This window comes from Rhinatrema bivittatum, chromosome 10 (genome assembly GCF_901001135.1).
Source record: "Rhinatrema bivittatum chromosome 10, aRhiBiv1.1, whole genome shotgun sequence".
NCBI lineage: Eukaryota > Metazoa > Chordata > Amphibia > Gymnophiona > Rhinatrematidae > Rhinatrema > Rhinatrema bivittatum.
This window is the reverse complement of record NC_042624.1, coordinates 127,764,952-127,788,794: the sequence shown is the minus strand read 5'-3', so window position 1 is coordinate 127,788,794 and position 23,843 is coordinate 127,764,952. Positions and strand designations below refer to the sequence as shown.

Genomic DNA, 23,843 nt, shown 5'->3' with positions numbered 1-23,843 from the left:
GGGTTCAGTGTAGAGGGGAATGGGAGAGCAAAGGAGTTGGGGCCTGTAAGGATAGAGTGAAAGGGGTCTGAGCCTGTCCCTCCGCCATCGGGGAAGGAGAGAGGGAGTTGGGATGGCAGGACCATTACGCCTTGCGAGATCCCCCTCGGCCACCGCTGAAGCTCCTACCGCCGCCGCCGCCTCTGCCCCTTCGTGGTGCTGGGGGGGGGGAGCGGAGCAGAGCAAAGACGTAGGAGGAGAGGGGACAAAAATCTCGCCCGTTTTAACGGGCTTAACGGCTTGGACTACATATTTTACGATTCCATTTCAATGTTTCCGATTGCATTGTTAAATTGAATTTTCATAGATTTTGATTTATTTTCATTTGGATGTAATTATTTCGTGTGACATTGCGTTGGAATTGAGCTGTGCCGTTTACCATACCGTTCATTTAGTGAGTATAGTTTATGTTTTTTCTTTTTTCATTCTTTTTCATTTCTAGAATTATGCGGTTTACATCTAGACACGGATTGCTTCTCACATGGACAATTATATGTTGCGTGTTCTAGAGTCGGCAAACCAGACAATCTCTATATCTGCACAGACAATGAACAACAAAAAATATTGTATACCCACAAGCATTGTGAAATGAACCATATTCGAAACGTGCGCTTTCTCTTTTCTTTCTTTTCCATTTAACCAGACTGAGCCACAGCAACGCGTGGCCGGGTATCTATATATTCGCAGATAGCGGGACATGCACAATATACACACTTTCATTGAAACATTCCCACATAACTTTAAGAAAAAGCCTGAAACATACACACATACTCTCTCTGACACCCATATTTACAAAAGGACAGAAATACACAAACTCAGGAAAGCATCTACAGATGAACCCATTTATACTGTTAATTGTTGCCAGAGTATGTTATTAAAGTTATGTAAATAGTGTAATTTATGTGTTGACTGACAAAATAATTTCTTAAATTTGTCTTAAATCTGCTGGCTATTACTTTCATGAAGTTTCTTCTTGTTTTAGTATTTGAAAGGATAAATAACCATTCTTTACTTACCCATTCCACCCCACTCTTGATTTTATAAATATCTATCACATCTCCTCTGTCACAGTTGTGAGCCCTTGTGCTGTGGCATAGTTGATGTAACCTAGCGGACAAACCCACCAGGCCCAAGCTGAGGCTGGCGGACATGCCCTGGCAGGGACAGCGTTGAACCTTCACTTATTCCTGCAGGTTGAGCCCTTGGGTTCCGGGTGCCAGCAGGACTTAGGTGAATGTCCCAAGGGGCTGTCAGAGTGAGAGAGTCCAGAGTTGGGCTATGGTTAGGGCAGGCAGCAGTCAGACAGTTACCAGATTCAGGCCAAGGGTCAGGGCAGGCAACAATCGAGGCAAAATCAGAATCCGTAACAGTTGTCAGGGGCAAGTGGCAGGCAAGAGAGAGGTCCAAGTTCACAGCGAAGATCAATACCAGAGTATCAAGCAGACATGGGACCAAGAGGAAAAAAGGCAGGAGTAACGCTGGTACAGGACAGGCTGGACAAGACAAGGCAGGATCAGGAGCATGACAGGATCCAGACAGCAACACACACTGCAAGGCTGCAGGGGATCTGCTGCTGAGGGCCCAGGGTTTAAATACTCAGCTGCAATGATTACATCAGGGAGCACCTAGTAGAGGTTTCCCACAATGGAGCCTTCTTAATCCTATGTGCATCACGGAGGCCAGCATCAAGAGGAACAGAATGGTAGCATCTATTCTGCCGGAGGAGAGAACGCGGTGTACCGGGGTCTGGACGACTGGGGCTCCACGCGAGCAGCCAAACATTACACTCTGTCACCTCTTCTCCAAGCTTAAGAGTCCTAACCTATTTATCCTTTCTTCATACAGGAGCTGTTCCAATACTTTTATCATTTTTGTTACCTACTCTGTGCCTTTTCTAGTTTTGCTTTATCTTTCTTGAGATGGGGCAACCAGAATTGCATAAGTACTCAAGGTGAGATTGCACCATAGATTTGTTGTTTCGGTTTCGCCTGCTGTGCAGCCTCCCTTCCACTAGGGGTCCTCAGCGAGCACTGCTCCCAGCTGTGCAAGTTACCTTCTTACTGATCACTTGATTTCTCAGCCCTAGCCTTATTTAACCCAGACTTTTTAGTCCCTCATTGCCTCCTCATTGTGTCACCTCAGCTCTCTGACCTGGCCAGCCTTGCCTTGTTATGCTACCTTGCCTTGCAGCATACCTGGACCTTATAATTTGCCTTGTGGCCTACCTGGGCCTCTTTTTATTTCATTTATTTTCATTTATTAAATTTATTAATTGCTCAACACAAGAAGGTCTAAGTGATTTACAATATAAATAATATTCATAATAAAAACATAAATATCAAAACATAAAACACATAAAAACATTCAATTAGCTTAACAAACAATAAATGGTTATTTATTTAATCTCTCCTGTCTCACCTTCTGGCCTGTCCGTGCTTCCTGCCTTGTTCTATAGCCTACCTTGGCTCCTTGCCTTGCTCTGCAGCCTTCTAGGCTCTCCTGCATTGTTCAGTGGCCTACTGGGCTTGCCTTGTGGCCTTCGAGGCTGCTAGACCTGTCTCATGCCCTGTTGGGCTTTCTTGTTTACTGTTGCATCTCCTAGTTCTGTCCTTGTCTTGTTCAGTTCTTGTCCTGCCCAGCCTAGTTCAGTCCCTGTCTGTTTCCCAAGCATTGCCCTTGTCTTTGGTTCAGGCCTGTCTGTATCTACCCCCTGCTTTCCTCTGTACCAACCTTACTGCTAGTGCCTGGATCCAGCTCCCAGCCTGTACACAGCTCCCTGTCCATGCCTGCTCCAGCCATGATGTACTGCAGGAAATAAGTCCTATCAGCCCCCAGAACCTAAGGGCTCATTCTGCGGGGGAGGGTTCTGGTTAGGCAGAAGATCAGTGCTTCCTGACTCCAACCTGCCAGACTGTGATGATGGGCTTGATGGACACTTGGTTTGATCCAGTATGGCAATTTCTTATGTTCTTATGACAATGAAAAGTATGACTGGAAGTCAAGCTATACTACCGTGTTTCCCCGAATATAAGACAGCGTCTTACTTTCTTTTTACCCCCAAAAGTCCCACTATGTCTTACTTTCAGGGTATGTCTTATATTGGAAAAACAGTCGAATTTTTTAAATACCTGTCGGAGGACCGCGTGGGTCCAGGCGGCTGGCGGCGGGAGCCGGGTGGTCACGTGTTACCGTAAATCTAGGCCGCGGGCGGGTGGGCGCTTGTTCCAGGCGGCGGCGGGTGGACGCGCGTTAAATCTAGGCCGCGGGCGGGTGGGCGCTTGTTCCAGGCGGCGGGGGGGGGGGGGGGGGGTGGACGCGCGTTAGTTCGAGACGGCCGGCGGGCGGCCGCATGTTAAATCTAGGCCGGGGTCGCACAGGCGCGCATTCATTCACTGCCGGTGGGGGCTGCCCCACCGGCAGTGAATGAATGCGCGCCTGTGCGACCCCTGCGATTCAATGCTCAAGGCAGTCACATGCCGTGACGTCACGGCATGTGACTGCCTTGAGCATCGAATCGCAGGGGTCGCATTCATTCACTGCCGGTGGGGGCTGCCCCACCGGCAGTGAATGAATGCGCGCCTGTGCAACCCCGGCCTAGATTTAACACGCGACCACCCGCCGCCCGCCTCGAACTAACGCGCGTCCACCCGCCCCCCCCCCCCCCCCCCCCCTGCCGCCTGGAACAAGCGCCCACCCGCCCGCGGCCTAGATTTAACACGCGTCCACCCGCCCCCCCCCCGCCGCCGCTGCCGCCACCTGGAACAAGCGCCCACCTGCCCGCGGCCTAGGTAACACGCGACCACCCGGCTCCCGCCGCCAGCCGCCTGGACCCACGCGGCCCTCCGACAGGTATTTAAAAATAATTTTTTTACTACATCTTACTTTCGGGGGATGTCTTACATTAGCCGACCCCCCTAAAATTCCCACTACGTCTTACTATCAGGGGTGTCTTACTATCGGGGAAACACGGTAGGTTACATTATGCTTAAAAAAGGACAGGGAAAGATGCATTAACCCCATTATGTTCCAATGTCCTATTTAGAGGATAACTTCTTAAAAAATTTGGGACATAATGGGTCTTCTTGGTGTGTGGGTAATTGCAAGGTTCTTATGGCCTGGTTTGGCCTCTGTTGGAAACAGGATGCTGGGCTTGATGGACCCTTGCTCTGACCCAGCATGGCAATTTCTTATGTTCTTATTTATTTATTTAGCATTTTTATATACCGATATTCATGTAAAAAATTACTTCGGTTTACATTAGAACATGAACTGGCATGTAAGAATGCATTACATCACAACAAGGGGTACATTAACTGGGATCAACCGGGCAATAGAAGATGGGCTCTTCCGGAGAGCCGGAGGAAAAAGAGCTAAACAAATTGACTGTACCTAAGGGTACCTAAAAGCTGAAAAGAGTCTTATGTCTAGGGAACCTGAGAAACTGAAAGTGTCATGTACACAGGGTACCTGTATACGGAACTAATCTTCTGAAGAGTGGATGTGGAAGGAACGAATGAATTAAGGGAAAGCTTGCTCAAATAGCCAGGTTTTGAGTCTTTTTTTGAAGGTAATCAGGCATTGTTCGCGCCGAAGATCTGGTGGGAGAGCATTCCATTGCTGCGGGCCAGTTGTGGAGAGAGCTCGTTTCCTTAATGTGCTTTTTGCGGGGGGAAGGGGGGGGGGTCTCTGTAGGCAGATCTTACCGGTCTGGAGGGTAAGTGCGGACGAAGTGGGATATTAAGGTCCAATGGAGCAGTATTGTGGATGGCTTTCTGTAGGACCATGAGGACTTTGTACATAATTCTGAACTTGATTGGGAGCCAATGTAAGTTCCGTAGGATGGGTGTGATATGGTCTCTTTTATTGGTCTTAGAATCCTTGCTGTGGCGTTCTGCAACATCTGTAAGGGTTTGATGGAATTTGCTGGGAGCCCAATCAGAAGCGAGTTGCAATAGTCAATTTTTAAGAAGATGATTGCTTGGAGAACTGTGCGGTAATCTTGGAAGTGGAGGAGAGGTCTCATCCGTTTTAGGACTTGTAGTTTAAAGAAACAGTCCTTCGTGGTGTTGTGGATAAATTTTTTTAGGTTTAGCTGATTATCCATGATGATTCCGAGGTTTCTTACTTGTGTAGATGGAGGGGGTTGCATTGTGGAAAGCAGATTGTTAGCAGTAATATGATTGGCATCCTGAGAGATGAGGAGGATTTCTGTCTTATTAGAGTTAAGGATGAGGTTGAGGCTTGAGAGCAGGTGGTTGATTGATTTAAGGCAATTGTTCCAGAAGCAGAGGGTTTTGTGAAGGGAGTCTGTAATCGGAATAAGAATTTGCACATCATCGGCATATATGTAGTGAGTTAGCTTTAGGTTGGAAAGGAGCTGACATAGCGGAAGAAGGTAGATGTTGAAAAGGGTAGGGGATAAGGAGGAGCCTTGTGGAACGCCCAGGGATGAGCTGACAGGTTGAGATTCTTTAATGTTGATTTTTACCTTATGTTCTTAGGATGTTGGGGAGATACCGGTTCCGGAGAAGATTTTCAGGGGTAATGATTCAGATGGATTGAACCAAATCACGGTAAACCTAGAAGATGTGGTAGGCCTGATTGACAAACTGAAGAGTAGTAAATCACCCGGACCGGATAGTATACACCCCAGGGTTCTGAAGGAACTAAAAAATGAAATTTCAGATCTATTAGTTAAAATTTGTAACCTATCATTAAAATCATCCATTGTACCAGAAGACTGGAGGGTGGCCATTGTAACCCCAATATTTAAAAAAGGCTCCAGTGCGATCTGGGAAACTATAGAACAGTGAGCCTGACTTCAGTGCCATAAAAAATTGTGGAAACTATTCTAAAGGTCAAAATCACAGTACATATAAAAAAATTGTTATGGTTAAGCAGTGTTTGGGTGGATTCTTGAGTACTGTGGCAGATGACCACGCCCACGGGGAGGAGCCCTGTGAGGCACCACAGTACTGGGCTAAACGCAGGATGCACAAACACAGTGTTAGTTCTTTATTTATACAGCTTGAAGTATATCACCAGAGATGGCAGTAGTGAGGTAGTCTGGATATAGCAGTCTCAGGACCCTCGGCAGAGGGCACCCTTCTCACCCCGTTGGTATAGGGGAGTTCCGGTGTAGGTTTCCCAGCAAGGCAGTACTGTGGATGAGATAGACTGAGAGTTAGATTACTCACTAAATGGTTGCTGTAGATATGCAATTCCACCAGGTTGAAGAAGATGGTACAGGCACCGAGGCAGGGAGAGCAGGCCCTTGAGGATCGAGTACCTGATCCCTATAAGGCACCTGAAATAAAGCAGAGGGCCCCCGAGAAGCGGGTACCCAGGTTAGCAATACCCCGAAGGGCAGAGAGAGAGAGCTTCCAGCAGCAGCACGGAAGCGGCAGAGTAGCTTAGACCAGCCGAAACCAATCCTTTGCTAACTCAACGAGCTACCAACATAGTACAGGCTATATAGCTGGATGGCGTGACGTCCGTAGAGGGGAACACCCTCGAGGTTCACGCCAATGCTGGAATAAAAACATGGGTGGCGTGCGCACGCACACCTTAGTAGGCCGTTGGGAGGAGCATGGCGGGAGGCAGCACCATAGCCATTCCGGGGACGCCGGAGAGATCGGCTTGTAGACACGGCGGTGGCCATTTTCCCAAGGGAAGTGGGAGGTGCCGTGAACAAGGTGAGGCAAAAGGGGCGAAGCCTTCTAGCACTGACAGACGCAACAAAAAGATATCGTTTAATGGAACACAGCATGGATTTACGCAAGGCAAGTCTTGCCTCACAAATCTACTTCTTTTTTTTTTAAGGGATTAATAAACATGTGGATATAGGTGAGCCAGTAGATGTAGTGTATTTGGATTTTCAGAAATCGTTTGACAAAGTCCCTCATGAGAGGCTTCTAAAGAAACTAAAAAGTCATGGGTTAGGAGGTGGTGTCCTTTCGTGGATTACAAACTGGTTAAAAGGAAACAGAGAGTAGGATTAAATGGTCAATTTTCTCACTGGAAAAGGGTAAACAGTGGAGTGCCTCAGGGATCTGTCCTTGGACCAGTGCTTTTCAATATATTTATAAATGATCTAGAAAGGAATACAACAAGTGAGATAATCAAATTTGCAGATGATGCAAAATTATTCAGATGTAGAATTTGTGGACCCTTGGACCGATCGGAACCAGATGGTGAGCCGCTGAGTGAGGTGATAGTGGAGGTCCCGATCGGAAGGCGGCAAGGACGGAGCTGTGAGTGGCTGGAAGGAGATCCTGGAAGGCTCTATGCGACCAAGGGCCGTGGCAAGGAAAGATGGAACTGTGGAGCTGGTACAATGGTGAGGTGATCTTCGCCCTGGAAGCCGAGCCTCCCCCGAGAGGAGCTCGTAGGAGTTCGGCCGCTGGGACTTAGGAGATTCACCCTGGAAGCCGGCGCCCCCCCAGGAGGAGCCCGTAGGGGCCCGGCCGCTGGGACTTAGGAGAGCCCGCGGGGGCGGAGTCAGACGGAGTCCAAGGTTGTTGCTCACCAGGCCTGAGTCGTGTACCAGAGAATCGTCACTTGCCAGTCCGGGATCAGAAGCCAAAGATCGCTGTCAGCCAAACCGGGGTCCGAGAGCCAGGAGTCGTCGTAAGCCAGTCCGAGGTCCAGAGCCAGAGGGATCACCGAAAGCCGTACCAGGGTCAGAAGCCAAGAGTTGTTGTAAGCCGGTCCAGAGTCAGAAGCCGAGAATCGCCGTAAGCCAGACCAGGGTCAGGAAACACAGGAAGACAGCAACTGGAAACAGGGAAAACCTGGGAACCTCGTTGCAAGGCAAGGTCTGGTTCCAGCTGCAGGGCTTAAGTACCCTGCAGCGTCTGACGTCATCGGGGGGCGTCCCTGTAAGTTTCCCGCGCTGGTCCCTTTAAATATCGAAGTGAGGCGCACGCGCGCGTCTAGGGGGCGGAGCCTACCGCCGCGAGACGCCGGCTGCTTCGGCGTGGCAGGGAAGCAGAAGCCGAAGGAGCTGCAGGCCCGGGCGAGGTGGGGAGACGCCGGGCCTGTGGCGGCAGAGGTCCCTGGAGGCCTGGGGAGCGCGGAGCTCGTCTGGCTTCCCGATGAGGTAGGAGGAGATTCCGGGGTCGGCCCGGAATCGCAACATCAGAGTAGTTAAATCACAAGCAGATTGTGATAAATTGCAGGAGGACCTTGCAAGACTGAAAGACTGGGTATCCAAATAGCAGATGAAATTTAATGTGCACAAGTGCAAGATGATGTATATAGGGAAAAATAATCTATGCTGCAGTTACACGATATTAGGTTCCATATTAGGAGCTACCACCGAGGAAAAAGATATAGGCGTCATAGAGGATATACATTGACATCGTCAGCTCAGTGTGCTGCAGCAGTCAAAAAAGCAAACAGAATATTAGGAATTATTAGGAAGAGAATGGTGAATAAAACATAAAATGTCATAATGCCTCTGTATTGCTCCATGGTGAGACCGCACCTTGAGTACTGTGTAGAATTCTGGTCGCCACATCTCAAAAAAGATATAGTTGTACTGGAGAAGGTACAGAGAAGGGTGACCAGAATGATAAAGAGAATGAAACAGCTCCCCTATGAAGAAAAGCTAAAGAAGTTAGGGCTGTTCAGCTTGGAGAAGAGACTGCTGAGGGGGGGGGGGGGGATATGATAGAGGTCTTTAAAATCATGAGAGTTCTAGGATGGGTAAATGTGAATCTGTTATTTACTCTTTCGGATAATAGGACTAGGGGACATTCCATGAAGTTAGTGAGTAGCACATTTAAAACTAATTAGAGAAAATTCTTTTTCACTCAACGCAAAATTAAACTCTGGAATTTATTGCCAAAAGATGTGGTTAGTGCAGTTAGTGTAGCTGGGTTTAAAATAGGTTTGGATAAGTTAATGGAGGAGAAGTCCATTAACTGCTATTAATCAAGTTGTCTTAGAGAATAGTCACTGCTATTACTGGCATCAGTAGCATGGGTTCTACTTAATGTTTTGGTACTTGCCAGGTACTTGTAGCCTGGATTGGCCACTGTTGGAAACAAGATGCTGGGCTTGATGGACCTTTGGTCTGACCCAGTATGGCAATATTTTATGTTCGTATTTTCTTAAGAAATATAAAGGATCCCAAAAGAAGGAACACAACATAGACTATCTGGTGAAACTGAGGGAGACGAAGAAAACAATCAAGAAAGCAAAAAGTCAGGCGGAAGAAAGGATTGCCAAAGAGGTAAAGCGAGGTAACAGAACATTTTTCAGATACATCAGAGAAAGGAGAAAGGTCTGAAGTAGTATAGTGAAATTGAAAGGTGAAAAGGATCAATGTGTGGAGACAGACAAAGAAATGGCAGAAATATTAAACAAATACTTCAGTTCAATGTTCATGAAAGAAGACCCTAGAGAAGGACCTTCACTAATTAACAAGACATTGGAAGGGGGTTGAGTAGATGAAACACCATTTACAGAAGACAACATATAGGAAGAGCTAGGAGAACTAAAAGTTGACAAAGCTATGGGGCCTGATGAGGTTCATCCCAGGATTCTTAGGGAGGTCAGAGATGTGCTGGCGGTTCCGCTGCACTACCTGTTCAAAAGATCCCTAGAAACGGGAGTGGTGCCGAGCAATTGGAGAAGAGCAGTGGTGGGCCGCTTCACAAAAGTGGGAGCAGAGAGGATGCTGGAAACTACAGGCCGGTTAGCCTCACCTTGGTGGTGGAAAAAGTAATGAAGGATAGGATAGTGAACTATCAACACTCAGGAGGATTGCTGGACCAGAGGCAGCATGGATTCACCAGGGGAAGGTCCTGTCAGACAAATCTGATTGATTTTTTTGATTGGGTGACTGAGGAAGAGCACTCGATGTGATCTACTTGGATTTCAGCAAAGGTTTTGATGCGGTCCTGCACAGGAGGCTTGTGAATAAAATGAGAAGCTTGGGAGTGAGCACCAAGGTGGTGAAGTAGATTACAAACTGGTTGACAGAAGACAGCGTGTGATGGTAAATGGAACCTACTCTGAAGAGAGAGTGGTATTAAGTGGAGTGCAACAGGGATTGGTGTTGGGACTGGTCCTGTTCAACATCTTTGTTAGTGACGTTGTGGAAGGGATAGAAGGTAAAGTTTCTTTAATTGCGGATGATACTAAGATCTGCAACAGAATGGACACACTGGAAGGAGCAGAGAGAATGAGATGTGATTTATGGAAGCTTGATCAGTGGTCGAAGATATGACAGCTGGGATTCAATGCCAAGAAGTGCAGAGTCATGCATCTGGGGTGTGGTAATCCAAAAGAGTTGTTTGTGATGGCGGGTGAAGGGCTGTTGTGCTTGGAGCAAGATAGGGACTTTGGGGTGATAGTGTCTAGCAATCTGAAATCAGCGAAGCAATGTGACAAGGAGATAGCTAAAGCCATAAGAATGCTGGGCTGCATAGAAAGAGGAATAACCAGTAAGAAAAAGGAGGTGATAATGTCCTTGATGAGGCCTCATCTTGAGTATTGTGATCAGTTCTGGAGACCGTATCTCAAATAAAACAGAAACAGGATGGAGGCGGTCCAAAGAAGGGCAACAAAAATGGTGGGAGGTCTCCATCAAATGACTTATGAGGAGAGGTTGAAGGAACTAAATATGTATACCCTAGAGGAGAAGAGATGCAGGGGAGATATGGTACAGCCTTCACATACCTGAAAGGTTTTAATGATGCTCATTTGATAAACCTTCTCTGTTGGAAAGAAATCAGTAGAACTAGGGGTCGCAAAATGAAACTCCAGGAAGGATGACTCAGAACCGACATCAGAAAATATTTCTTCATGGAGAGGGTGGTGGATCCCTGGAATGTCCTTCTGGAGGAGGTGGTGAAAACAAAAATTGTGAAAGATTTCAAAGGGGCATGGGATAAACACTGTGGATCCCTAAAAGCTAGAGGATGGAAATTAGGAAAAGAGAACAATGGGGTAACTTGCTGGTGTGGCGATTACTACCCTTATCTAATAAGCCTTCATACTGTTGATGCAACTCATTATTGCTCTCTGCTTTAATGGCAGGGGGAAAAGAGGAAAATGGGAATTAGTTTCTGTTATGCGTGCTGGCCGCAGCAGACCTGCGGCTCGGCCCCCTTACCTCTCTCAAGTGAATCCAGTGCCGGGTCCCTTGTCCCTGGCGGCAGTAGGCCCCCGGCTCCGTCCTCAGGCCGCCCCTGGTGCCTCTGGCTCAGCTACGGATTCTGGTGCTCCGCATCAGGCCTCTCTGCGTGGCCCATGGAGAGATGCCACCTCTCAACGTCATGCCCCTCCCTAGACGCGCGTGCACATCTCTAAGGCTTAAGTAGGGCCCGTGGCAAGAACCGAGCCATGGCCCCAGATGATGATGTCAGCAGAGCTCCGGTATTTAAGCCCAGACTCAGCTTCCTAAGATTGCCTTTGCAGCAGGTCCCCTCGCTGGTCGAGTACTCGTTGCCTCTTTGTGATTCTCCGTGTTCCTGGTTCCTGATCCTCGTTGACTCCTGTTCCTGATTTCCTCGTTCCTGCATTCCTGATCTTCAACCCTTCCTCAGATTGCCTTCACTGACTTTGACTCTGCTTTGCCTGACCACGCTATTGACTTTCTCCAAGCCCGGACCTCTGCTTTGCCCGACCACGCCGTTGACTCTCTCCAGACCCAGACCTCTGCATTGCCCGACTACTCCATTGCCTCTCTCCAGACCCAGACCTCTGCATTGCCCGACTACTCCGTTGCCTCTCTCCAGACCCAGACCTCTGCATTGCCCGACTACTCCGTTGCCTCTCTCCAGACCCAGACCTCTGCATTGCCTGACTACTCTGTTGCCTCTCTCCAGACCCAGACCTCTGCATTGCCTGACTTCGCACTTGACTCTCTCCTCGTCTAGACCTCAGCCTTGCTTGCCACTGCTTCCAGATTGCCACCAGCTCTGATTCCAGCTTGCCCTACGACACTTCTTCAGTCTACATCCTGGACCTGGCCTATTCAGGCTTCGGCCTGTTCTTGCTAGGGCGCCCTCTGTCTGACTTTGGTTCTGTTGGTGCCCGGGTCTCCAGGACTCTGCCTCGTCCAGTACAGATTGGTACTCTGTCCTGTTGCTGCCTCTGGGCTGACCTCGATCCTTCCATCAACAACGACTGTTGGAGGCCCACCTAAGTTCAGCCGTCCCCGGCACTCAAAGGCTCAACCCGTGGGGAACGAAGGCTTGTGTTGGTGAAGCGCCAGCCAGCCTCCGGCCATCAGCCATCTTCGCCTACCAATGGTGGAGACCTGTAGGATCCCTCCTACGGGTTGCATCAACCCCACCTCGGCCCAAGGGTCCACCTCTGGCGCAACAGTTTCGGACAGCAACCAAAAAGAACATTGAATTTTACGGTCTGGGAAAACAAATAAGCAAGGGGGTAACTTGCTGATGTGAATTACTACCCTTAACCAATTAGTTTTAAAATTGTGATGTAAGTCCAACATTGCTCTTTGCTTTAATGGCAAGAGATAAGAGATAACAGGGAATTGGACTCAGACAGTAACCAACAAGGGTCCTGAGTTTTAATGATTTGGGAAACTAAGTATGGGAGTAACTTGTATGCCACAGCAGATGCCACTCCCTGATGCTACCATTATAGGGGAGACCTGTATGGTGCAGCTGATGCTACCATAAGCTTGCTGGGCAGACTGGATAGACCGTTTGGTCCTTTTCTGCCGTCATTTCTATGTTTCTATATTGAGTTCCTTTGAACTTTTTGAATGCTGATCTTGTTGCCTTTATTTATTTATAACATCTAGGAACTGTACCTTCCTAGCAAGTCTTGAGGTGACAATTATCCAATCTGTAATGAAATAATTGAAATTTCCTGCTACTGTGTTGCCAGTTTTATTTATAGTCTGTTTCCTCACCTTTCCAGACAGGCGCTCTGTCAGTGTTCTACTTGTCTGACTCTCTCTCTCTCTTTCACACACACACAGAACCAGAAACATAATTTAGACACACATTTATTTATTTTAAAACATTTGTTTTCCACCAATCTAAAGATCTTGGTGGATCACAAGAATAAATACACAACTGTAACACAAAATACAGTAAAAGCCATTAGATTGACATAATTAGCAAAACAAACATGTAACCCATGCAGAAGCACAGACCTTTGCATATTGATCTGTTTATGAACATAGAAACTCATACATACTTGCACGAACCTCTGCAGACTAGAATTCCACTGGTACAGTATGTGTTCTCTCTTGATTGATATAGCTTAGTGGGCTTTTTGCAGTTATTTGTTGTGGCAAGTAAAGGATGTGTTGTGATTTTCAGGATCAGAAAAAAGTCAAGGAATGCAGGCCCTGGCTATCAGTCTTAACCGCCGTTATTTGGCTATCTCTGAAAAGGGTCTGGAGAAAGCCACAGTCACCATTTATGAACTGACAACCATGCCCTGTAAGAAGCGGAAAGTATTGAGCATATCGGATGTCAGTGCCCAGGAATTTGTTAGCATGGCATTTTCCCCAGACTCCAAGTACCTTGTGGCTCAGACTGGAGCTCCAGATTGGATCCTCATTTACTGGATGTGGGAGAAGCAGAAAATAATGGCAACAATCAAAACTGACCTTCAGAACAACCCAGTGTATCAGGTAACACTTAACAGGCTGCACAGTTTAGAACAATCTTAGCTTGTGAGGGGTGACTATTGCTGAACATCAACAAGAGGAAAATGTGTCAGCTGAGTTAATGCTGGAATGTAGGCTCTTTCAGGTAACACTGTGAGATGAGTGGGACAGCCTATCCCAGGCAGGTAATGTGCACTCACCACACCTGAGCTGGAATAATGATGGTGAGCATACAGGCTCTTTCAGGTAACACTGTGAGATGAGTGGGACAGCCTATCCCAGTCAGGTAATGTGCACTCACCACACCTGAGCTGGAATAATGATGGTGAGCATGCAGACCCTTTCAGGTAACACTGTGAGATGAGTGGGACAGCCTATCCCAGTCAGGTAATGTGCAGTGCACTCAGCACACCTGAGCTGGAATAATGATGGTGAGCATGCAGACCCTTTCAGGTAACACTGTGAGATGAGTGGGACAGCCTATCCCAGGCAGGTAATGTGCACTCAGCACACCTGAGCTGGAATAATGATGGTGAGCATGCAGACCCTTTCAGGTAACACTGTGAGATGAGTGGGACAGCCTATCCCAGGCAGGTAATGTGCACTCACCACACCTGAGCTGGAATAATGATGGTGAGCATGCAGACCCTTTCAGGTAACACTGTGAGATGAGTGGGACAGCCTATCCCAGGCAGGTAATGTGCACTCAGCACACCTGAGCTGGAATAATGATAGTAAGCATACAGGCTCTTTCAGGTAACACTGTGAGATGAGTGGGACAGCCTATCCCAGGCAGGTAATGTGCACTCAGCACACCTGAGCTGGAATAATGATGGTGAGCATGCAGACCCTTTCAGGTAACACTGTGAGATGAGTGGGACAGCCTATCCCAGGCAGGTAATGTGCACTCAGCACACCTGAGCTGGAATAATGATAGTAAGCATACAGGCTCTTTCAGGTAACACTGTGAGATGAGTGGGACAGCCTATCCCAGGCAGGTAATGTGCACTCAGCACACCTGAGCTGGAATAATGATAGTAAGCATACAGGCTCTTTCAGGTAACACTGTGAGATGAGTGGGACAGTCTATCCCAGGCAGGTAATGTGCACTCACCACACCTGAGCTGGAATAATGATGGTGAGCATGCAGGCTCTTTCAGGTAACACTGTGAGATGAGTGGGACAGCCTATCCCAGGCAGGTAATGTGCACTCAGCACACCTGAGCTGGAATAATGATGGTGAGCATGCAGACCCTTTCAGGTAACACTGTGAGATGAGTGGGACAGCCTATCCCAGGCAGGTAATGTGCACTCAGCACACCTGAGCTGGAATAATGATAGTAAGCATACAGGCTCTTTCAGGTAACACTGTGAGATGAGTGGGACAGCCTATCCCAGGCAGGTAATGTGCACTCAGCACACCTGAGCTGGAATAATGATAGTAAGCATACAGGCTCTTTCAGGTAACACTGTGAGATGAGTGGGACAGTCTATCCCAGGCAGGTAATGTGCACTCAGCACACCTGAGCTGGAATAATGATAGTAAGCATACAGGCTCTTTCAGGTAACACTGTGAGATGAGTGGGACAGCCTATCCCAGGCAGGTAATGTGCACTCAGCACACCTGAGCTGGAATAATGATGGTGAGCATGCAGACCCTTTCAGGTAACACTGTGAGATGAGTGGGACAGTCTATCCCAGGCAGGTAATGTGCACTCAGCACACCTGAGCTGGAATAATGATGGTGAGCATGCAGACCCTTTCAGGTAACACTGTGAGATGAGTGGGACAGTCTATCCCAGGCAGGTAATGTGCACTCAGCACACCTGAGCTGGAATAATGATGGTGAGCATGCAGACCCTTTCAGGTAACACTGTGAGATGAGTGGGACAGTCTATCCCAGGCAGGTAATGTGCACTCAGCACACCTGAGCTGGAATAATGGTCTGCCCCATTATATCAATTTCTTATGTTCTTATGTTCTTAAATCTGGATTTTCTAAGCTGTGAAGCTTTTTCATGGGAGAGAACCCACTATCGCAGGGTTTGTACCCACAATAGTGGACCCCTCTCCACAAAAAAATATCCTGACTGTATTGCCACGTTATTTTGTCTTGCAGTAAATGTCCGCAAGGCAAAACAATATGGTATGAGCCTTTAAAGTGCGATGGCAGTCCCCAATGCATAGGGTCGGCATTGCATTTAAGGGCCCAACTTCTAAAAAATAATGGCATAAAGTAAAAACAAGTGTGCAGGGGTCAAAACTGACCCCCTTCCCCCGCCTCACTCTGAGGCTACCATTGGGCAAGGAAAGTGGTGCCAGCTGGGGCTAAGGGGTGTCCCAGACCCTTTCACTTGCTAGCAATCTTCATTTTGAGGTAGTGAATAGTGGGAGGGTTGTACATCGACAATTCTTTGGCCTTGGACGGGGCGTGGTAGAGGGGGGAACTTCTAATTTTTAATTCAGGGGTTGGGAGGACCTGTCTGGCACTTTTTGTATTGAAAGGGGAGGGTGGGGTAGGATACATCTTCATTGGGTTGGGGGGGACGCCCATCATTGGTTTTATATTTTAATTGTCGTGGCTGCTTTTGTGGCACCCCCAGGATGAAGAAGGGCATTGGTTTGATGTTCGCACTTTAAATCTAACCTGGGAACTTTAGGACCCGCTCCCATGTTAAATTTCTAACGGGCCGATTCAGTATGGTGCGCTCAGCCGAGTGCACCGTTAGCCCCTGTTTGGCTGCGCGTTTTCGACGCGCTATTTGTACCCCTTATACAGTAAGGGACAATAACACGTTGAAAATGCACGGTAAGAGCGCGTCGAAAGTGCGCGGCCAACTCCCCCCCGAAACTAATAGCGCCCGCAACATGCAAATGCATGTTGATGAGCCTATTAGTTATTCCCGCGCCATACAGAAAGTAAAATGTGCAGCCAAGCCACACATTTTACTCTCAGAATTTAACGCCTACCCAAAGGCAGGAGTGAATTTCGGCCGGCACCCGGAAAATGTACAGAAAAGCAGAAAAAACTGCTTTTCTCTACCCTCTCCGACTTAATATCATAGCGATATTAAGTCGGATGCCCCAAAAATAAAAAAAATAAATAATCTGCCCACGGGTTGGAAAACGGACGCTCAATTTTGCCAGCGTCCGTTTTCTGAACCTGAGACTGTCAGCGGGTTCGACAACCGACGCCGGTAAAATTGAGCGTCAGCTGTCAAACCCACTGACAGCCGCCGCTTCTGTCAAAAAGGAGGCGCTAGGGACGTACTCGTGTCCCTAGCTCCTCCTTATTACCGCGGGCCCTCATTTGTATAACCTTGCTTAGTGATTCGCGTGCCCAGGAAAGTGGCCTGGGCGCTCGTCGGGAGAGCGGGAGCTCACCAGCTCTCCCGCGCGGTTTACTGTATCGGCCCATAAGTCAGCCACGTTATTTTATTTATATCAGATTACCTATGCACTAGCTACTTTGCATAGATTTGCAAATTCATGTATGCAAATCTCATGCAAAGCAGGTCATTGGAATGGGGGGGGGTGAATCTGGCCAAATGTATGTTAATTATTATGAATATTGAGTGATTTTGCTGTGATAGGGCTACATCTGTAACATTTGACTGGTCACAGGACAGCCCCATGACCGGATGCACTTACCCCGGATGTCGCCAACCTTCCCTGATGCTGCCTGGATCCCTGTATGGCAGGAACACCACCGACGCTGGTCTCTCAGCCATGCCACACCGATCCCTAAGGTTTGCATGTGCTCGACAGCCTGGCTCTCATAAACCCCTTGACGGGCAACTGGCAGCAACGCAGGATGAGAATATCAGTATGTGCTGGGGATTTAAACCCCAGCCACACTCCTAGATGCTGCCTCAGCAACAGGTCCTCTTGCATTGCAATGCATTTTGCTCCTCTCTATGCCTTTCTCCTTGTTATCCTGCCTTGTCTCATCTTGTTCCTGCCTAGCCTCGTTGCCTCCCTGCCCTTCCCTGTTTCTCTGTTACCTTGCCCTGTCTGCATGCCTGTGTCTTGGTCCCTGGTGTCTTGTCTTGTTGTGCCTATCTGTCTTTGCCTGTTTCCTGGTTCTGACCTCTCTTGTGTATACTGACTACTCTTCTGGACTGCTGCCTGACCTGACCCCAGCTTGGATCTTGACCTACCTTCTTGCCACCTGCCCCAACCTTGGCCTGGACCTGATACCGATTGCTCCCCACCTGTCTGACCTTAGCCTGGACCCAGATACTGATTTTTTGCTGCCAGCTCTGACTGTTGTTCCCATCTCGTCTCTGTCTGCCCAGTACTTGCAGGACTTTCAACTAAGCCCTGCCAGCCCCTGGAATCCAATGGCTTGTATAGGTGAAGCCCCAGCTCCAGTCCTAGAAAGAGTAAGTCCACCATCTATTGGCATGAGCCTAGTAGGTTCAGCCTGTTAGGTTGTGTCAACCCCACTGCAGTCCAGGAGTTGACACCCATGACAATATTGCATGCTATACATCATTTATCAAGCGATATACACTGTTTACACATGTTATATTCCTACCGCGGCTTGATGATTCTCTCAGCGGCTTTCTAGTGGCACAAACTCACTCTCCATCTTTCTAGGGCTATCCCTCACAGTGTTTGCAAAAATTATTCTGTCTCACAAACACACACACACACACACACACACATACATATCAGCCAGGAGAGGTGAGGATGCAGACAGGTAAAACTGATTCATAAAGTAAACTCTGATAAAAGCAAAAACAATTCTTTCAACCAGTCGCCAATTTACGGAAGTAAATAAAGATAATTTGTGAAGACAGCTGTGTCTCCTGACACGTACATGTTTCATGAACATTTCTTTATTCACAATTTCATGAGATATATCAGCAGAAATATGTCCCAGGAATCCTGTTGCAGCACTGTTCGCATACTTGGATGCATAACAGAGATATCACTAGTAGAAATAGGAAGTATTATTTGACTTTTAGGAAAAGGGTGAAAGCCTGGTTGTTCCCAGGGGCTTGGGAGGGGAGGGGTTAAAACTGTCTGATTTGAGTAAGTGTGTCGCCTTAGATTTTAATGTATTTTATTGTATGTTATTATTGTTTATTTGATTTATTTGAGTAAGTGTGTCGCCTTAGATTTTAATGTATTTTAATGTATTTTATGATGTATTTTATTGTATGTTATTATTGTTTATTTGATTGTGTTGTATACTGTTCCAGTCAGCTTTTGCTGAGTATACAGTATATAAAAATTGGAAATAAATAAATATTACAACTCTACAGGTCTTTGGTGAGACCCAGTCTAGAAAACTGTGTTCTGTTCTGGAGACCACATCTACAAAAGCGCATTTAAAAGGTGGAGACAATTCAAGGGGGCACTAAAATGATGCACGGCCTGCATTATAAGCTAATTAGAGAGACTGAAGGAGCAAAATATGTAGTTTAAGACAGGGGTGCTCAAACCTGTCCTTGGGGCACCTCCAACCAATCAGGTTTTCAGGATATATCTAATGAATATGCATGAGATTTATTTGCATGCAATACCTCCTATGTTTTTAAATGGTTCTCATACATATGCATTAGGGATATCCTGAAAACCCGACTGGTTGGGATGGGGCACCAAGAACCGGTTTGAGCAGCTCTGGTCTAGGAGAAGGAAAATGGAAGATATGATACAAGCATTTAAATATCTAGCAAGCTTCATTAAAGTAGCAGAAGGGAACCATTTTCCATAGAATGAAAAGCTCAAGGTCCTTGAGGGCCCCTCCAGCACAGTTCAAGTAGGTACACACAAACAGACAAACTGGATGACCAGCTTCTTCTTACCTGCAATCAACTGTTTATGTGTACACATCATATATCCCCACTGCTAAGAATTATAGCTTTACATCTCTTTGTCTTCAATTTTCATTCCTAAATTAATTATAAATACAAATAGTAGCAGACCTAATGCTAAATCTGTGGCATTTCACTTGTAACATCTGTCAATTAAATGGAAAGTGGTTAAGATGGTTGTTCTATAGGTGGTAGGAATTATCGACTTTTTATTTTAATGTTTATGCTATGTAGTTGATTATTTAACTTTAAATTCAGTTTTTATTTGCTGTATTTTACTTTTTAATAGTTACATTGTCATGGCTGTCTTTTAATTGCATTACTGTATTTATTTTATTTATTTGCATTTTTATTCGTTTTGTTTTTTTTAATGTATTTCTGTTCATTTGTAATGTGGTTTAGGCATTTCTACAGGAAATTGGGTAACAAAATAATTAAGTAATAATTAAATTAGATACATCGTCTCACCAGCTCTGAATCCACCTGCACATTTTCTTGCATCTTTCTGTGCTTCTAGCCTTTGTTAAAACTTCTGTGAGACATATTTTTGCTTTCTAGGTGAGCTTCAACCCACAGGATAACACCCAGATCTGTGTAACTGGGAATAACGTTTTTAAACTCTTCCGCTATATTGAGGGAAACTTGAAACAGACCAACTTTCTGAAGCTAGAGCCCCAGAATTTCCTGTCGCATGCCTGGCTCTCTGAAGATAGGGTCATCACTGGTACAGACACTGGGAAACTCTATCTGTTTGAATTGGGCGATGTGCGCTGGGAGACCATTGTTACACCAAAAGCCAAACTAAGCACACCAGTTGATACTGTCAGGTAAGGTTCCTTGTTAGGGTATTAATGGAGAAATCTACTTTCCTGATAAGAGGGTTGGGTATTAGCTTTCTATGTGGGTCAAGTGTAGGACAGATGAGCAGTGTCTTATCCTATTGGGGTACAGGCAGATAGGTAAAAACACCGGTAGCAGTGGAAGGAGAATAATAATCCTCTTAAGTTGGGGGATACCAGTGACAAGTAGTTCATGAATATTTCTTCCCAGGAAGGGGAAAGTGGAAATAGGGATGGTTAATTCTACTAGGACAAGCAGGATGGTAGTCCTCACAAATGGGTGATATCATCAGATGGGTTTGGGTAATTGCCAGGTTCTTATGGCCTGGATTGGCCTCTGTTGGAAACAGGATGCTAGGCTTGATGGACCCTTGGTCTGACCCAGCATGGCAATTTCTTGTTCTTATGGAGCCTGGCACGGAAAACTGAGTATGTCCAGCATGCCACTTACCACACGTCCACGCGAGGTCCTTCGTCAGTCTCTTCTTTTCCGCGGAGCTGTCATCTCGTGGATTTGGAGCTCTTGCTGTTGTTGTAGGAAAACTACAATGTTTAAGTGTTTCTTTATTTTTTTCCGGTGCCGGGTCCCTCTTCTTCCCTCCTGGACTTAGTTAGAGGGCGTCGCAGTGAGTTGTTCCGTTGTGCAGTCGATCCCCGATGGTGCCATCCCCTGGTGGCCATCAGCCATTGACTGCTCATCGGTTACTTTTGAAATAGCATCATCAGGGTTTCGCCAGTGCCCCCGGACCATGTCCATTACAGACCCTCACGAGGTCTTGTGCCTGGGGGCATCACACGATGTCAGGGGGTGTCACTTTGTGCCCAAATGACCCCTAAGGGTCGCTGCGCATGCCTTGACAAAATGGAGAAGCTGTTCGGCCCCAGGACGTCTGGTCTGTCGGCATCAACATCAGGGGCATCAACGCCCCTGGTGAAAAGGGAGTTGATGACTGCCAGTCCTGTGCTGTCTTCTCCCGCACCGGGTCCCCAGGTCGAATTGGGTGCTGGGAACCAGCCTGCTTCCATTTCTTCTCATTCCAGGTCCTGGTCTTTTCCATCTCCCTCAGCGATGGGAAAAGACCAGACCGAGCACTGTGGGAAATCGAGGAAGCACCATCATCAGTCTCCATCCTCGCATGAGACCAAGCTCGGGAAGGCACTGGCACTGACCAAGATGCCCCCAAAGCAGCCCCAGCCCGAAGAGTCATTGCTCTCCATCAAAGCTGGAGGCCCGAGGCGGTCCCCAATGATTCTGTTGCCGGACATTAGTCTCCCTGGGGCTCCGAGGGAGTCCAGGTCACACCTCCTCCTCTGACTGTCCTTTCTTCAGCAGCATTTGAGGAGGAGTTAGAGCACAGAGTACGGTTGGCAGCCGGACGAGCCCTTCAAGACATTGAGCCGCCAGCCCCATAGGGCCACCACAGATGCCGGAGCCTGTGCTGGCACCAAGGCTGGAGCACTTGGATTTGCTCCTTGGTGCACTACCGATGCAGTCGGTGCCAGTGCCTCGAGCACTGATGCTGCTCCCGACGGAGTCCATTCCCATCGCCGATTCCTCAGATGAGGGTGGGCCATCGGGACCAGTGGCTCCGTTTTTGCCTCCAACCCCACAACCAGCATTGCCTGAGCCCCTGCTGGGTCCCTCAAAGCCACCAGGGCTCCCGGTGCCCTCAGTGCCATCGGTGCCTCGGGCCAAGGGTGAAGTCTGGGCTCCCCGACCAGTATTTATTTATTTATTTCGCATTTTTCTATACCGAGCTTCATGGTTGAATACCATATCAGATCGGTTTACAGTATCCCCAGGCAATCTGAGTGAGGAGTTCACCCTGTACGATCCATGGGAGGGGATGATGCATCAGAGTCCTCCTCGGAGGACTCCTCGGACCTGCCTTCTGAGCAATCGCCTCTGGAGGAGAGGCGTCAATCACTTCCCAAGGACCTGACTTTTGCAGTCTGTCCCGTTCCTGATGGAGGAGGACTCCCAGCACAAGATCCTGGAGTTCCTCCAGTTTATGGATGCGTCTAAGGAGGTGGTGGCTGTCCCCGGTTCATGACATTTTAAGGACTTGTTTGTTCGGCTCTGGGAACACCCAATCTCAGTACCCCTGGTGAACAGGAAGACTGATGTGGTGTATCTGGTTTGGTTCATCAAGGGGTTTGAGAGGCATCTGCTCCCACACTGGTCTGTGGTGGTTGAATCCACCCTCAAAAAAGCAAAGTGTTCTCGAACACATGCCTCAGCTCCCCTAGGCCAAGAGCACAGGGCCCTGGACACTCTAGGGAGAAAAATCTTCCAGGGCTCCATGCTGGCGGCTCGTATTGCCTGCTATCAGCTATTTATGAGCCAATATTCCAGGAATCTCTGAAGCAAGTCCAAGATCAGGTTGAGTGCCTGCTTCAGCAACTGCAGGAAGACTTCCTGAAGATGGTCCAGCAGGGTTTGGAGTGCGACAGGCATGAGGTCCGATACGCCTATGATGTCTTTGAGACGGCGGCGAGGGGGTGGCAATCGGGATCGATGCCCACCTTATGGCTTGGCTCCACGCCTCCGACCTCCATGCGGAGGTTCAGGAACAGCTTGCAGATCTGCTCTGTACTGGAGAGAATCTCTTCGTTGACAAGATTAAGGAGGCAGTAGTGCTAAAGGATCATCATGAGACACTTCAGCATCTCTCAGCTAGCACCTCAGACCAACACTCGTCAGGAAGAAGTCCTCACGGCAAAGGCCTAGGCACCCTTTTTACCATCCGAGGAAGTACTACCCTCCGGTGACCAGAGTGAGGTCTCAACAGGCAGGCCCTAGAGCTCGCCCTTGGCAAACACGAGTTTCTAGGCCTCAGCTGGTGCCCCAACAAAGCCCTGCCATGGGGTTTTGACTGGCTGCGAGAGAGTGTAAATCAGCCACCGGTGCCCTCGATGGTGGGCCCTCCGGTCGGAGGTCAGCTACGGTTCTTTGTAGACTGTTGGCTGTCCATCATCTTAGATCAGTGGGTCCTGTCCATCGTTCGTCAGGGGTACAGGTTACATTTTCCAGGGTGTGCCGCCAGACTCTCCCCCTGTTATGGACCAGAGAGTGGACCCCTGTTCCGAGGTAGAGTCAGCGCAGCCGAGAAGGGAGAATACCTTCGTCGGTCTCTACCGTTGGATGGCAGGGCCGGCTGAAGAGGTGGAGAAGATGGCTTCACCCTGGAAGCTCGTGATCCCCCCCCAGGAGGAGCCCGTAGGGACATGGCCGCTGGGACTTAGGAGACTACCTGAAGAAAGAAGATGGTCTGGACGCAGGCGCCTCCTGCAGGTCGTGGAATCCAGACTGCTGGCGCCTCCAGCTGGTCGTAGGTAGTCCAAGTAGAGAAGTCGAAAAAAATCCAAAGTCAGTCCAGGAGTCTGAGTCCAGAGAGAGGTCCAAAGCCGGTCCAGGGGTCGGAGTCCAGAGAGCGGTCCAAAGCCGGTCCAGAGAGCGGTCCAAAGCCGGTCCAGGGGTCGGAGTCCAGAAGAGTCAATCCAGCGAGGAGGGAAGAGCAGAAGCGGGACGAAG

At 48.1% G+C, this 23,843-nt stretch overlaps 1 protein-coding gene across 3 annotated transcripts in view; it reads left to right on the top strand.

Moving 5' to 3' along the window:
• The window catches only part of CFAP57 (cilia and flagella associated protein 57), a 169,779-nt gene that overhangs the window by 8,143 nt on the left and 137,793 nt on the right, over positions 1-23,843 (top strand). The window contains exons 3-4 of one of the 3 annotated variants that reach the window (XM_029618441.1): positions 13,353-13,669; positions 20,028-20,296. The exons of 1 other annotated variant lie outside the window; for it this stretch is intronic. In XM_029618441.1, coding sequence (XP_029474301.1) covers positions 13,353-13,669; positions 20,028-20,296 — 586 coding nt within the window. The remainder of the gene's footprint in view (positions 1-13,352; positions 13,670-20,027; positions 20,297-23,843) is intronic. One more of the 3 variants, XM_029618442.1, reaches the window with a different exon arrangement.